This window comes from Montipora foliosa, chromosome 2 (genome assembly GCF_036669935.1).
Source record: "Montipora foliosa isolate CH-2021 chromosome 2, ASM3666993v2, whole genome shotgun sequence".
In the NCBI taxonomy this organism is placed as follows: domain Eukaryota; kingdom Metazoa; phylum Cnidaria; class Anthozoa; order Scleractinia; family Acroporidae; genus Montipora; species Montipora foliosa.
In genome coordinates this window covers 24,225,811-24,241,137 of record NC_090870.1, presented here as the reverse complement: position 1 = coordinate 24,241,137, position 15,327 = coordinate 24,225,811, and the positions used below count along the sequence as shown (strand labels likewise).

Genomic DNA, 15,327 nt, shown 5'->3' with positions numbered 1-15,327 from the left:
GGATTTTAACATTGTTTTTTTTTTCTTTTTCTTTCAATTGATAGTTTAAATGGTTGGCGTTTTAAAAGAAAAGTTATTAATGTTTATTCTAACATTCTAACAGACTTACTTTGAGGTGAGAAAGAGGTGGGAAAGAAATTCCTCGTAAATATTCTTGCTCTTTGGCCAATTCAACTTAATCAAAAACACGAAGTAAAATGCGCTTTATCATTCTGTTTGTAGCCGCTGTTTATTTATAACACAAGCTAAGAATGAAAATTTTAATTTTGACCAATAAACTTCGCTCACACAAAAAATATTTAAAGTGTCTTTCACAAGATGATAGTAATAATTCCTTAATCAAACGAACACTTATTTTCAGTGGGGTCCAAATCCCCGAAAGGGGGTCCATATCCGCCAGCGGATCTGGACCGGGGGGGGAGGGGGGTCCAAACCCGCTGTGACACCCGGATCGACACCCAGATTCTTTTATTTTATTAAATGTTGTCGCCATCAAAAATGATTTGTCTTGAAAGGTTTTAATCGCAAGAAACGAATTCCCGATCTTGCAAAATGGCTCTCTTCGTACACGACCCAGAGCAAGTATGGTTAACGTTGTCATTTTTGGATCAAGTCCACTTCACCGCAATTAGAGTTAAAAGTGCCCATGAAGTAAAATAAATATTTTTCTTTATTTTAAAGTCTTTTAAAAATGACGAAGAATGGTCTTTTCTATATTGGAACATCTTCTCTCGTTTCCGATATATTCAAGTTTTAGTTCATAAATTGACGTCGTCACAAACTGTACACATAAACGGTAATAAATCACAAAACTGAAAATACAGCCACAGTGTTGCTTTTTGTCAAGTTTCAGTTTCAAATTTTGTTGCGCTCAAGAGTAAGCCGGGTGCGACTTCAATGCGATTTTAAGACGATTTGATGGCTTGATAAACTGCGATTTGGGTGCAACTCATGGAAACACAGTGATTTTGAACAGCAGTTTGGCTACAGCGCAGGCGCATACGCTTTCTTTTCAAAGCGCCAATTTTTTTTTTGCGTGTACTCACCTGTTGTTCTAATATCTAAAGTGAGCAGAAGTCTAGAGACAATTTAATAAAAAGAGAAAATTGAAACATAAACACCGGTAAATGAGTCTTTGAATTGCTCCTTAATCTTTGCTTTTAACACCTAATGCCGCCGCTCTCTTATTGTGAGCTTTATAGCTCAATTGGTAAAAGCACTGCACCGGTATCTTGACAAGCCTGAATTTTTCAGGCTTTTCTTTCGTTACTGCTAAAGTAGCATTCATAACTGCGATGATCTCTAAACTTAACTTGTTCAGTTCCCGCGGTTCAAATAGATGTCTTTAATCAGAAGCTCGTGACCTTGAAGAGTTTAACTCTGGTTCAGAGCCGGGGTTTTTTGAGTTTAAAATTGTCGTTATTTGGATGCAACGAAGCTCGAGCATTTTGCCGCGCGTGCAGCATCGATATTACTTTTGTCGATATTTGGGCATAAAATTGGTGTCCTAAAATCCTCATCTTTGTTCCAAGGAAAAGAGCTGCAAGTTGCACGCTTCAAGGTCATGTGCTTCTACTTTCATACATTGTTATTAGTTCATGGATAATTTTTCCTCGCGATATCGTTGTGTCAAATCGCTGTAAAATCACATTGAAATCGCATCCGGTTTACACGTGCGAATTTTTTAATTGCAACGTAACTTGAGCGCGACAAGTAAAATTTGCATTAAGTTGCTGCGACAAAAATCGCATGTGCAAACGGGCCCTTACACTCTGCCATTAATCATTAAAGTATGTTGAACACTTGGAAGGCTATTGTCTTGTGATCCTTTTGTGGAGGTTTCAACATTGATTAAATTAAAGAACCATGCCAGGAAGCAACGTTTCTTTGCAAAAAGGAAAAACAGAACATTCTTGCGAAGCCAACTATCCAATGATGTGGGGATAATGAAAAAATTTCAACATCAACCAGGGATACAAATTTGATTCTACCCATATGCAGTCTCTTAAAACGTGGCGACGGCGGCCTTTCCCCTAAAACATATCACAGCCGGTGTTATTGGTGCGATAATGATTACCGACATTTCCAAACAACATCCATCCTCTGACATTTTTTATTAATGACACTACATCCCAACCAATGCAAAGCCTATGCTGAAAACAAAAGGTCATGACAGGCAGCCGTACGTTCAGCCACATTCAAGAAAAAAATTGGGCTAATGACATGCTCAAGCCGAGTCCATCTTGCAAGATGTTCGATCGAGAGAATTTTTGACTGTAGAACAATCTACCCTCTGAGACAACCTGTCCCGTACCTCGCGGGGAATTGTTTTCTGGCTCCTCTCCAGCCTTGTATCTTCGCTCTTTTGCCTTATATACATCTCTATGTTGCGCGCGGACATTCAACTGTGACGTCATATTTATGGTATTTTGTTTAAAGAAATGGCCGCACCATGGTTCATTGTCTTTTGGCACAAGATTGTTTTATCGCCACCTGTTTGGTTTATTGTGGAAATATTTGCAAAGGGGCCATGGAAATGGAGTATTTGCAGTTCTTTATCACTGACCAGCTTATTGCCCCTTTTTGCGGTGGTGGCTGTTGCGTTTGTGACAATAATATTCGCTATAATCTCGCTTGTGATTGTGCAGTGCGGACTCCTGGGTATAGCGATGGCGTCGTTAGTTTCCTCTTCCATTATGATTGCTCCTTTGGCACTTTTCTTGACAATTTTCATCTACTTCACGTACAAATGTGCTCTCCTGGCAGCCCTGGGAGGCCTCTGGCTTCTCAATGTTGCCACACTACAAGCCACGAACATTCACCATGAAGTAAAGGGCTTTGTTTTAGAGACAGTGAGATACCTGCGTTCTTGGAAAGATTTGAAGAAAAAGCGCCGAAGAGAGATTTCATCAGAGGTGCGTTCAAGGGCGGAGCAACGAATAAGGCTCCGAAATGTGCAGCATTTTTCAGATGTTGAAACCAGAAGTAAAACGCCAGAACTGGACGAAAGTCACCAGCAACAGCGAGGGCTTTTAGCTTGTCTTGAAATCTTAAAACAAAGTTTCCGTGAAGAATCTCTCTCGGAAGATGGCATACACCCAGAAAATTATTTATCAGCATGCCGCTCTGAAAAGAAGTCAAAAGGATGGTTGAATTGGCTAAACCAATCTGATACTGGAAGTAGTATCACCGGTAGTGAGTGTTCTATTGGAACATGCCCTCGTGGGTGTCCACGGCTGAGATACAGATTTTGCACTGCTGAAGGATCAACGACTTGCAGTTCCTGTAGTTCATCTTCAGATATCGTCTCTGATTCATATCTCACAGCAGATGAGTGGGTTGCAGAAGACTACATTGGAAACATAATCCCTGATTACAGAGATACGGAGACTAAACTTTATGAAGCGCTTTTGAAACGGGATTTTTGTCGAGGTGGAGATGATATTTATTAATATACTGTGATCAGATGTGGGCGTTTAACACTACCACATATTGGCAGACGCCGGAGACTATATGATAGTAACTGTTTTGTTCCGTTTCACTGATCCGTGTCACAGCTGTGAGCTAACGCAATTGAGCAAGGCGTTAAATGTGACGTCCGTGAGGAAATTCCATGAGCACTATTTCCAGGGTTGCAGTAATAACATAATTTTGAGATGTATGTTTTTTTCAATTTATTTTTTATACATCCCATGGCAATGTGTACTAGATTAAAGAATAAATTAATCATTGCTTTCACTACTATGCACACGGTTTTAGCAAGGCTATAGTAAAGAAAGATTGGTACACGTTTATCATACGTTTAAGAGAGCAACAAAATGCAGTTCAATTTTCATTGCATTGCACTCCGCTTCTTTGGAACACACTTGCCAAACCAACTATACTATACAACTAGGTAAAATAATTTCACAATAACACCCCCACCACCAACGCATAACACAAAAAAAAAAGCAATATTAAGAATGACTGCCGCAAAGAATTCAAGTTACTTCCCCGCAAAACGCTTAAAATAGTGTTTGGCCCAGTTTTTCGAACGCCTGATGTGAAGTTAGAAGCCGTTGCCCGAACCATTATTTAGTACTTGGCCCTGAAAAATTCCATAATATTACTAAAGAAACACTTTTACCACGCCGTCAAAACACTCCATTTCCGACTCCATTCGTTTTTCTGTCATTCCAACGGCATCGGGAATTACACTTACGCATGACTCAAAGCGGACCATAAAACAAGTAACAGGCTTGGGTCACCTGTTCCAAGTCAGACGACCGACAATAGCACAGGAAAACCAAAAAATGTCATATCGTGGATGTGTCTTGTACAACGGTGAATTCATAAATGCACACTGCACTTTTACAAAGCTTTAATGGAATTGCGAAAGTTACTTTACAGCAACAAATTTCATCTCTGTACAGGGGTGTTTATATACAAATTGATTCATAATATTTACCTCTCTAATTCCATTTTATGTACAGCGAAGCAATTTCAAGTTAAATATCATACACGAAAAATGTTCAAAAAAGATTTCAAAGCGGGAATGAGTAAGAACGGAATTGAACGATAAACATTCTGTTTAATAGAGGCCGAGAAGGAAAAGGGGAATTTCAACGTCTATCAAAAAACGCATGATACGCATGACTAGGTTGCCTCTACGGGTTGCTTCACTTTTGAAGAGGCTCGCTTCCTGGGCTCTAGCGTCAGCGAGGTTCGGTAAAGCATGTCTTCATCCATAAGATTCTCTTTGGAAGTCAAATACTGGATAACCTGAAAAGAAAAAGCAGCTATAAATAAGTGGAAGAAAGAAATAGCAGGGCAACACCTCTGGTATATTGAACACGTTAAAACACTTCAAATTGAAAGATGATGGAGATTGTCTAGAAAAGAGAACCCCGCAGTTTTTAGTTTTGTCCAAAATGTACCACACTGTAAATTTTTAATCAAATCTTGTGAAACTTTGAGGTTGTGCAAAATTCTGAAAAGATTTTTGTAGAAACGAAAAACACACGAACAATGTAATTTTGCGTCTACATCGAAAAACGGTCCATTCAGAAACTTTGGACAGCCATACCTTCTGTAGAACATGTTACGAAATTCTGACTCACAATATCACTGAACTTCGATTGATTATATTTTGAAATAGGGTCTTTGTACCTCTTGTCCTTTGTTCCTAATGTTCAGGTTTCATCTGAAGAGAGGAGACTGAAGAAAACGCTCCATCCCCACCTCAATATTTTGCGGTTGCCTTAAAGTGTTACGACAAAAAGAGTAGAAGTGTCCTTTAAGCCTCGTACTTATACGGACAGTGAAAGGCAATTTTTGTTTTTGAAGCAATAAGTTTCGGTAGCCTGCGTAGCAAGGGCTGAAAGGGGAGCGAACGAGGTAGGCAGAGCAAATTCTGTCCCTCTTTCACTCCCCTTTTAGCGCTTGCTACACAGGCTTCGAAAAAGGCATCCAGCACAATAGACGCACCTTTTTATCGTGTTCCAGTGTGTACTTGTTTTGCTGGTAGTGCTTAATTTCCTGAACGACCTGTGCGATCTGAAATTAGCAAGCAGAAAAACACTTACAAATTTTCCTATCAAAAGTGTTAATATATAAAACTGGTTTTTCGAGACAAGTGACGTTCCGAGTGTTCAAAAATGGACACTTTATTCAAAATACCAGAGCAATGAAAGTCTCTTTTTGACTGCATGAATAATCGTGAAATGATTCTAAGCCTTGCCGGCGGTGCTGGTTGTAATACCTATAAGCCACTCATTTCAGGTGTATGCAAAAATGGACAAACAATAGGCCTTTTGCAACAAACTGGTCACATAACTGATAATTGGTGAACTTGAAGCTCGGACTTTATAAATTCCAGAAATGGAAAGATCGTGGTTTTCTTAGACAGAATAAAAATTTTCAGAGAAATACCATTCAAGATTAAGATTTTATGACCATTTAAAGGGAAAGTACGGTCTAGAAAAAAGTGTCTGAATCGAACGTTCTTTACCTCTATTGTCATACTTGACCACTCATTTGGACTAAATGTGTTTATATAGCCAACAATAACGCTTCAAAAATGGGCAAATTTTAATTGAAATCCGCCATCTTTGTTTTTGTGTATGCAAACGAGGCTATGACGAAGCAAGAGTCAAGGATTTCTCCGGATGACTGAATGTACTTGATGAAAAGAAGAAAAACACAGGCCAGGAGAGCAATACTTTGTAGACTTGAATCTTAATCCAGAGGCTAAATTGTATTGATATTGGCTCCACCTCTGAACAGATTTACCTCGTGGTCGTTAAACAGGATTTATATGTGAGTTATATGCAGGAGTTTTACAAAGCGAAAGAGAGCTTGCAATGCTATCCCGCGCTCATTTCTGTGAAATAAACGCCTGCATGGAAATTAAATTTAATCTGTCTACCGTGGCTTTCTACGAGATCCCTGTTACAACTTCAAAACAAACGATCGATTTATATATTTCCATCAAATGGTAAGAGTAAATCGTTTCAATAGTTTCTATACTGCTAACAAATTTAACTACATTTCAAGTTACGTTTATTAAACAATTATTGGATGAGGTTGAGCATGATATCATGAATTATCAAGTCTAGACATGTGTCTAGTTTCATCCCCGTCGAAAGTGTACACCCCATCAGCGGTAATTGTTGATGTGAAAAAGCCTTGCTTCGTGTATTGAGCAACATCTGAAAGTTTCGTCGGCTTATTCTAAATTAAACGCTTCCTCGTGTGAAAGCAAACAAATACGTTTGCTGAAACATCGAAAACGGCTGTCGCTGAAGGAATAAAGTGAAAAAGGTACGCTTGTCGAATATTTCTTTGTCGCATGTTCAAGGCTTTTGTCTTTTGCTCTGGCTGATTGTTCTCATAATTTAGAGAAACTTTTTCTAGACCGTACTTTCCCTTTAAACACTCGAAAATTCCATACTTCTATTTACGAACGAAAGGCCTTTGCCCTCCAGTGTAATTTTTTTATAATTACGCACCACAAACTGAGCTTTTTACCATGGGTCAAATAAGTGAAAATAAATGTGCAAGGGTGGAAATTTTCAGACTTTAATATTTCGAAGGAAGAATCTTAAAGCGGTTTGGAAACTTAGAAAAATACAAGGATTTGTATGAAAACCATTGAAGCTTGACTGGGTGGCAAAGCGTCCTTTTCCCATATAGCCTGCGAACAGGCTCCCGGTGAGTACGGAAAAAAACATTCGGCGATCGCGAAACAAAAGAATTCGGGCTCGCCATTAGTCTGTTCGCAGGCTATTTCCATACAAATCCTTAGAAATTCTGTCAACTGTAACAACACCTGTTTAAACGATATACTTACGAAAATGGGCACGGTAGCATATTTTGAGCTGCTCTTTTTATTTCTGGAAAAATAATTTCATGAAACCAGCAGAATCATGTTCATGAAAAAAAGGTCACGCGACGAATTGTTGCAAAAGGTCTATTCTGCCTGGAAAATTGACTTCTTTACCAAAAACGTCAGTTCTTACGTAGTATACATTAAGTCAACTCAGAATGTGTGCGCTAGTTCAGACAGGAAGTTTAAGGATTGATTGACGACATGCACCGAAGGAACAAGCAAGAAAACACTCGAAACCTATTTAGTCCTCCCGCCAGGCCTTCAGAAGAATAACACAAGGCACATAACATCCTTACCATTCTCATCTTGGAGAAATTAATAAGCCCATTTTCGCTACTGTTAGGAGTTCCATCTTCAATGAAAGCTAAATCGGTTAGGTAAAATCCAAGGTACGGCACACATGGAGGATCCGCACTGAAACAAACAAATAGAAGAATTAACAATTATTCCATGAGCGCGCGTTGGATATGAGATGGTAAATAAGCAACAAGGCGCGTAGCACCGGGTTGGCTATAACCAGTCTCATACCCAACAAGCGCGAACGGAATAATTGTTTCATAAATTTTTTATTACATTCTGAACACTTGGACACGGAAACTGAAGCCAATATTTCTCCATATTTGGTCATAAGGTATAAGAGCTATTATTAAATTCTTAACCTCGGATAATGAATTTCGCGTGCTCTGATTGGTTCACTCAATCCCGGTTATCACCTCATATACCTTGGTTTGACCTAAAGGTCATTCGTCGATTCATTCATCACGGGAACAATAGAACCCACAAATAACCAGCGCCCAAGATCAGTGGCTTCATAGCTCAGTTAGTTAGAGCGTCGCAGCGGTATGGGGAGATCACGGGTTCAAACCCCGTTGAAGTCCTGAATTTTTCAGGCTTCTCTACGCAATTGCTAAATTGCGTTCATAACTGCTAGGATCATAGCTTCACTTGGTTCATCCTATCTATCGCATGCACGTACCATCTAAGAGCTTCTCTCATGTTTTTGAAACGACCATCTGAGCTGACCAACTTCTGTAATCGATCAATTAATGTCCGGGTCTACAGAGAAAAGATTGAGATTAGCGCTGTAATGATCAATTGCCTGGATTGCGTTGTAGATGTTTAGATCTGTTTGCGACATCAACTTCATGTTTCCAACGCATGACTCTACGTCAGTTTCCAAACAATACTCGGTTATCCAAGATGGATGAAAGAGAAGAAACAACAGTTTTCCTAATTAGCATCTCTAAGCAAAGCACTCTACAATTCCATATCGTCTCGTTACTGTCGAAATACAGTCGAAAGCGGACACCCTCGTAACCAAGGGTAAGTGTTTGCTTACAGGACGTGTCCGCTTATGGTAGGTTGAAAAAAAGAGGGCAATAAAGGGCATATAATGCACCACGACCAGTCTTTTAAAGCTTTAATTAAGACAACTTGTAATTGTGTTTCAAGGTGTAAGCAAGACAAACACGACTCCCATTGGTCAAGATAGGAAATTCAAAGACCTCAGAGCTTTGCTCTAACAAGTACTTCTTTCAAATAACTCCCTTTTCTAAATGAAATTAAGGGAGGGATTTTCAAAATTTCTCTCAGTAAGGCCTGGTTTTGTATAAGATGCCATTTGTTCATTAGAATATGTTCGAGATTGGGTGACGAAGTTCCTGAAGCGTGCGTCTAACTCAGCAAGGGTTCTTAGTGGTTTCTTGGTGGCCTGTGTTCGATTCCCAGTTCCGGCGTCACATATGGGTTGAGTTTGTTGGTTCTCTATTCTGCTCCGAGAGGTTTTTCCCCAGGTACTCCAGTTTTCCCCTCTCCTCAAAAACCAACATTTAATTTGATATGTATTTTAAAATTTGCTATGATTTCATTACTGCACGACCCCATAAGCTATTCAGCTTTAAACATTATTGTGTGAAACTAAAGTATTATTATTATTATTATTACTATTATTATTATTATTATTATTATTATTATTATTATTATTATTATTATTATTATTATTATTATTATTATTATTATTATTATTATTACAGGAAAGCGGATAAACAGAGGAGCAAGATATGGTATGGAGTTGCCTTGCGAGTTTACATTTCAAGGAGACAAATTTTCGTGCGATTGGCTTAAAGAAAAGTTAAAAGAGAAAAACTTTGATGTACTGTAATGAAAAAAAAAAGCTAATTGTAATCAAAATGACTATCGCGATTAAACCATTAAAATCTAACAGATTTCGTTAAAAATTTTCTAGATATTTTTTTACTGTCCGCTTACGGGAGGATATTTTAGACCCTGTGGACCCCGAACAGGTGTCCGTGTCTGCTTACGGGAGGTTAAATATGTAGTCTTTTAAGGGAGAAACCGACGGAACCGTGGTTTGGTGTCCGCATTCGGGAGGTGTCCGCTTACAGGAGGTGTCCGTTAGTGGAGGTTTGACTGTACAAACAAACTGTGATTTGGTGAAATATTATGTGACTGATGGCCAGTTCAATGTTTCCAGGGCACAAGTTTTGCTTACCTGTTTCGATACCTTTTCCCAAGTCTTCTTGAGCCTGAAGATGGAACTGCTCATAAAGGCCGAACTAATTTCTAACACTGAGTTAAAATTGTGTAAATTGCGGCAAACTTCGCCAACAGTTGCCCACTTCTCGATAACAGTAGCGCGAGCTGATGGAGACTGGCGCCTCAGGATCTCAGATGCGACGAGTGAGCTTGTCTGCAGGGGAAAGATAACAGTGAAAACCAACACACCAAAGGATGTGCCTATTTTATGTGCGATTGACTTCACATCTATTCAGGTACAAGGCCGGTTTGTTTCGTATTAATTTTGTATTTTAATGGCAAGTCAACAACAACAAACACGTCTCCGGGGAGATCGAGAGAGATGAAGGGTGCATTCGTCCCTCCCCATTACACCCATCTTGCGGACGGCGGAGGTCTGTCGGGCTTTTGCAGAGGCCCAACAGTAGAAGTTTGGATAGGGCAATTCTGGTGACAATGAAGTAAAGAGTCTACGCGTTGATGTATTCCCTCAGAACTCATTAAACGATGATACTTTTTGAAAGCGGAGGCCCTACACCCTCAAACCACTGACACTCGTTTCCAAGCGATGCTCTGGCACACACTCTCGCTAAAGCCTGTGTGCGGGGTGGTTAGTCTCAAAAAACAGAGTAAAATTACACTTACTTCATTGAATCGTTTGGTGACACGCAGAATATTAGGAGCCCGAACACTTTTATCCGATTTCATCCAAGAAAGGTTAAGGAATTCACTGCCAGAATAACAAAATAAATTCATAATAAATAGATCCGCAGTTTAAGGGAAATTATGTGTGTGATCTAGTGCACGTATAGAATTTCCATGAGCAATTTGATTGCTTTATGATCCTGTTACCATTGTAAACAGAACTGACGGTGGTGGCTAACGTAAAACAAGAACATGATTGCATCACTTACTGTGCAGGAATCTTGGAAAAAATTAAGTGCTCCAAGAATGTGAGTTGTTCTGCGATTTGTGTAGCAGAGATTTTATCAAAAGTTGCCAACTCCTCAGTGTTTGGGGTCTAGAGTGAGGAGAGACAGTCAAAAAAACATTGAGAAAAGTCAACTAACTGACTTACTACCATGACTTTGGGCTTTAATTCATGTTCGTGATGGGTTTTTGGGGGTTAAATAGGAATACCTTAGACAGCAATGACCAGAATCAGGTTGCTGACCAGCGGTTTTCGTTAAAACAATGGTTTGCTGGGGGTGCTCAGTCTCGCGGGTTCAGAAAACCTGGTTGTGGTCATTGTTATTTAAGGTTTTTCGGTTAAATAGGGCTTCTGTATAGGAGTAAGGTTAGGGGTAGTAGGAATACATGTTTTAAGTGAACACAAACGTCTAGCGTTATGTACGTTTTGCCGCCTAACTCGACCACAACCAAATGAAATGCAAGGGAGTGCCGTGCTACATCGGTATTGGAGGAATAAAGAATCTGAGATTTTGTGGGTGAGATGTGCCCTATCACAAACAAAGTTCGATTATTACTTTTATGAAGACTGGAACAAGTACCGTCCATGATGTCGCTGTGTCATTAGGGCATCTTTGAAAACAAATTGATACTGTTGCTGTCATTCGGCAGGGAACTGTGCTATTTTAAAATTATACGCCACAGAGCAGGTTCATATACAAATCTACTGACATGTTTTCAAGAAGATGACAGAAATGATAGTACTGCACGTTAGTGATCAGATTCTTATTAAGATTATTATTAAACTTACCATCACAGTTTTCAGCCTTAATTCAAAACAAAGAGCTGCTTCTAGTTCTTCGTGTTCTCGCTCAAGTGTTCTTAAAAAAAAACAAGGAAGTATATTTTCTCCAGGCAGTTGATTTGAGTCATGTAGCAGGCTCTCGTAACGTATAATGTGATAGGCCCGATAACCAGGCTAAAAAAACAAAGACTATACAATTGAAACAATGACTCAAGACTTAAAAACAATAGAAACTGCTTACAATAGCAAACAAGAGCTGCATGCTACAGTTCTGGTTGTTTTGTCCGGCAATTTTCTTCGGCTGGAACTAATCGCTAACGGCCCAGGCAAATAGCCTCAACATTCGCTCCAACATCCGTTCGATTTTATTGAACAGCGATGTTGAGATTGTTTGCCGCCCCAACCCCTTCTTTCAAACGTGTTGAAACATATTGAATTGAAGTTGAATCGATCATGAATGCGTTTAAAAGCGTGTTGAAACATTTTGCCCATCCCTGAAGTCAACATCGTTCAACAAAATCGAAAGGATGTTGAAGCCGAGTTGACCGTACTGATGCTTAATTAAAAGTAACAAGATTGGTTTGCACTTAACATCAGCCAAGAAACACTACTATGTATAACCACAGTTAATAGAGGGAACTGGTTTTGAAACTCGGCAAACATCAAAGGGGGAAACAAAGATGCCAAGATTTAGGTTGGAAAGTCCACGACCGTGCACAATCTTTTGTTTTGCGCTCATACACTATGCATGAATTAAGTAACCAACGCGTTTCTATTGGTTAGTTCCTCAGTACGTAGTAAACAACTATTGTGCTTTGTGCACGGTCAAGGCCAAAAAAGAGAACAAAACCATACAACAAAGAAATTTGTCGGGTTTCATAACCATCCCCGTCTATTAACTATGGTATAACAGCAAAAAAAAGACTTTCAAACAAAGCAATGATTGAATGTGACTTACCTTAAAATTACCGCTGCAAGTTTTTGCTCCACATTCGTGGACCCGTCATTGTTTAAAATATAATTCATTGACGAGACTAACTGCTCTTTCAGTGCATGGTCAGCTTCAAAGTCCTGAAATCGAATATACAATATATCGACATGAATCACAAAGGAAGAATCCAAGGAAAATGCCAAAGTGGGGTAACGCAAACCAACACTCACCTCAGGGTGCTTTGTGACCCAGTGACGGAAGACCGTGAGAACTCTCATTGTGGCCATGTGAGTGTTTAAGCAAAGAAACTCACGGATACTGTGACCTAAATAAAGATACACCAGTAACAAAATAAGTAAAGTTTCAAAAACATCAGAAAGGAAAACACTATAATATAGTCAAGAACTAATTTCGCACTCTCCTTTGCTCAGTCTTTCTGCTGCCTCACCTTTCATTACCTTTGGCCCGATTCAGAGGCCGTACTTTTCATGAGCCGAATTTAATAAATTGAATTAAGTTTTCAGGGAGGTTCTGCATCCGATCGAACTGGAATTTAGAGATGTTGGTTTTTGTGGAGAGGGGAGAACCTGATAACCCAGAGAAAAACCCCTCTCGGAGCAGAGTAAAAAACCAACAACAAACTTAACCCACATATGGCCACGAGTCCGGAATCGAGCCAAGGCCAGGCGTCTGAAAAGGGGCTTAGTTTTGTAATAATTCGCGATGACCAGCATCTACTCAGGACATCATTGTACAGCCAACCAGATTATGCTTTTCAACAACATGCCGTTTAAAAACAAAAACAGATGAGCGCAAAGGCCTTTAGGCAATAACTGAAAACAAGTGAAAAGGTACAAAACGTCCAACTTACCAAAGCGAAATCTGGTGGGCGAGTTTGCCGCGTAAGACGGAGACGCGCCTGCAGTCGCAGCAGCAAATGCCGCTGCGGCAGATGCTATACTGGATCGGCGCCGAGAAGGTCTCGACGATGTCACAACTACACCGGCACTGACAGCGTTAGCGGATGGCGACAGAGGAGATCGAGGTGAACTGACAGGAGACACTGGGGATTTAGGTGAAGCATAAGAGGCTGGCATAGGAGGACTTGGTCGCCGCTGAGATTTCAAACTCATGACCCTATCCTCTGCATCCTTGACAATTTTGTAGAGTCTACACGGGGAGCTTGATCTTTTGTTCAATTGTTTTTCATGAGATCTTTCAGGGTTTTGTAAGCCAGAGTCGCTAATGATTCCTAAACAACTAACAGGGGGAGTGTCCACACCACGGTCACGATGACCACTAGGAGATGATCGCCGGCGATGAGTTTTGACCTTCTGATTAACTACCTCACCTTCTTGCGGTAACAGTTCATTATCAACCGTCCGTTTTGTTTTTACCTCGGGGGTAGTTACCGGGGAATAGCCGGATGACGATCGAGTTTCTGCGGAGATAACTGGTCCTGATGTTGTTAAAGCACGTGAGCGCCTGGTGCGTTGTTTGGGTGGAGCCTGCAGTTCAAATTTCATATCGCCAAAGACATCCTCATCGTGTGACGTTGATAACATAGAGTTTGTTTCCATATTTAACCTATGTTGTGCACCTCCCGCTGATACGAAATCTGACGAACTGCTTTGTGCTCGGGTGCGAATGTTTCCACGTGTTAGGAAAGGCGAACTGTGATTTCGCAGGCCGTCGTGACGAATGGGTCCCGGTGAGTCGACTTCTTCTGGTGAATGTGGCGGATCAGCAGACGACTCCGGAAAGTCAAAAGCCGCCGTCTCGCCCAGAGCCGAGGGTGACGAATGTCTTCGGTAGCAGTGATAATTACTGGGACACAGGCGGTCAGGAGTACGACCTGCAGTGTCTCGTGGTATAGCTTCTGCTTGATTGTTATCTGATGGCATTTTGACATCAGATACAGTGATGCATATGGGCTGAGATGGCGATGGCTGTTTTGGCTCCCCAAAGAACTTACTGACACCTGTAGAAAGGTCAATGACAATTTCTATTAATTTGAGCATCAAAGCTAAAACTAAAGTGATAACTTTGCCCAATTAAGACACGTGTAACCAATCAAAAATGAACAATCGAACTAAGAGCAAACCCATGTGTCCGGCACCAAGTGAAGTACAATGCGGACACGAGTATACCGTCTCGTGGGTAGATGTCGCATGTTGCGGTTGAAAGTAAAAGAATTAGTAAATTTAAACTTAACTTTAGCGAACATTAGGTCCTCCCGTTTCTTATTGGTTAAATGTGAATACGATACGAGATTTTTCAGCAAGCCACCACTATAACATATTTTGCAAAAATTTATTACATAATACGAGTTTCGTTTCAACACCAATGCTGACATCTTCTTGTCTTGTGAAAAGTACATGAGTAAACGCAGCCGCTGTATTGAAATAACCAGCCAACTTTTTAATGATCTAAGGACGGTGCAACTTAATGTTATTGCGCATACGTTTTGCGCATCACAAAAGCCAATCATTTTGTCACGTGCTGACTTTATATTTTTCGCGTTAAATTACTTTTCCAATTTTTTCAAGTATCGAAATGCCTTAGACGATTTATTCGGTTGCAGTGCGAAAGACATGTATCTTGTAGCAAAAGACCAAAAACAAAAAGAAATCGCATTGAAACAGCAACACCAAGACGGACAAAAATTGGAAAAAGATCGAGGGGCGCCCAATAATGAACGTAAATACTGAACAAAAATTAGTGAACGAATTTTAATGGACTACAAAAGGCCTTCAAAGGCATGTAAGCTCACCGCAA

The 15,327-nt window shown here is 40.1% G+C and overlaps 1 protein-coding gene across 2 annotated transcripts in view; it reads right to left on the bottom strand.

The window, feature by feature from the left end:
• Positions 1-3,670: 3,670 nt before the first annotated feature.
• Positions 3,671-15,327, bottom strand: part of LOC137992724 (ras-specific guanine nucleotide-releasing factor 1-like) — a 79,976-nt gene continuing 68,319 nt past the window's right edge. For both annotated transcript variants that reach the window (XM_068838212.1, XM_068838213.1), the window contains exons 17-27: positions 13,421-14,530; positions 12,780-12,874; positions 12,577-12,689; positions 11,625-11,694; positions 10,819-10,925; positions 10,550-10,634; positions 9,882-10,079; positions 8,346-8,425; positions 7,666-7,783; positions 5,467-5,535; positions 3,671-4,761 (exon numbers count right to left, since the gene is read on the bottom strand). In XM_068838212.1, the coding sequence (XP_068694313.1) occupies positions 4,636-4,761; positions 5,467-5,535; positions 7,666-7,783; positions 8,346-8,425; positions 9,882-10,079; positions 10,550-10,634; positions 10,819-10,925; positions 11,625-11,694; positions 12,577-12,689; positions 12,780-12,874; positions 13,421-14,530 (2,171 nt within the window). In that variant the 3' untranslated portion in view covers positions 3,671-4,635. The remainder of the gene's footprint in view (positions 4,762-5,466; positions 5,536-7,665; positions 7,784-8,345; positions 8,426-9,881; positions 10,080-10,549; positions 10,635-10,818; positions 10,926-11,624; positions 11,695-12,576; positions 12,690-12,779; positions 12,875-13,420; positions 14,531-15,327) is intronic.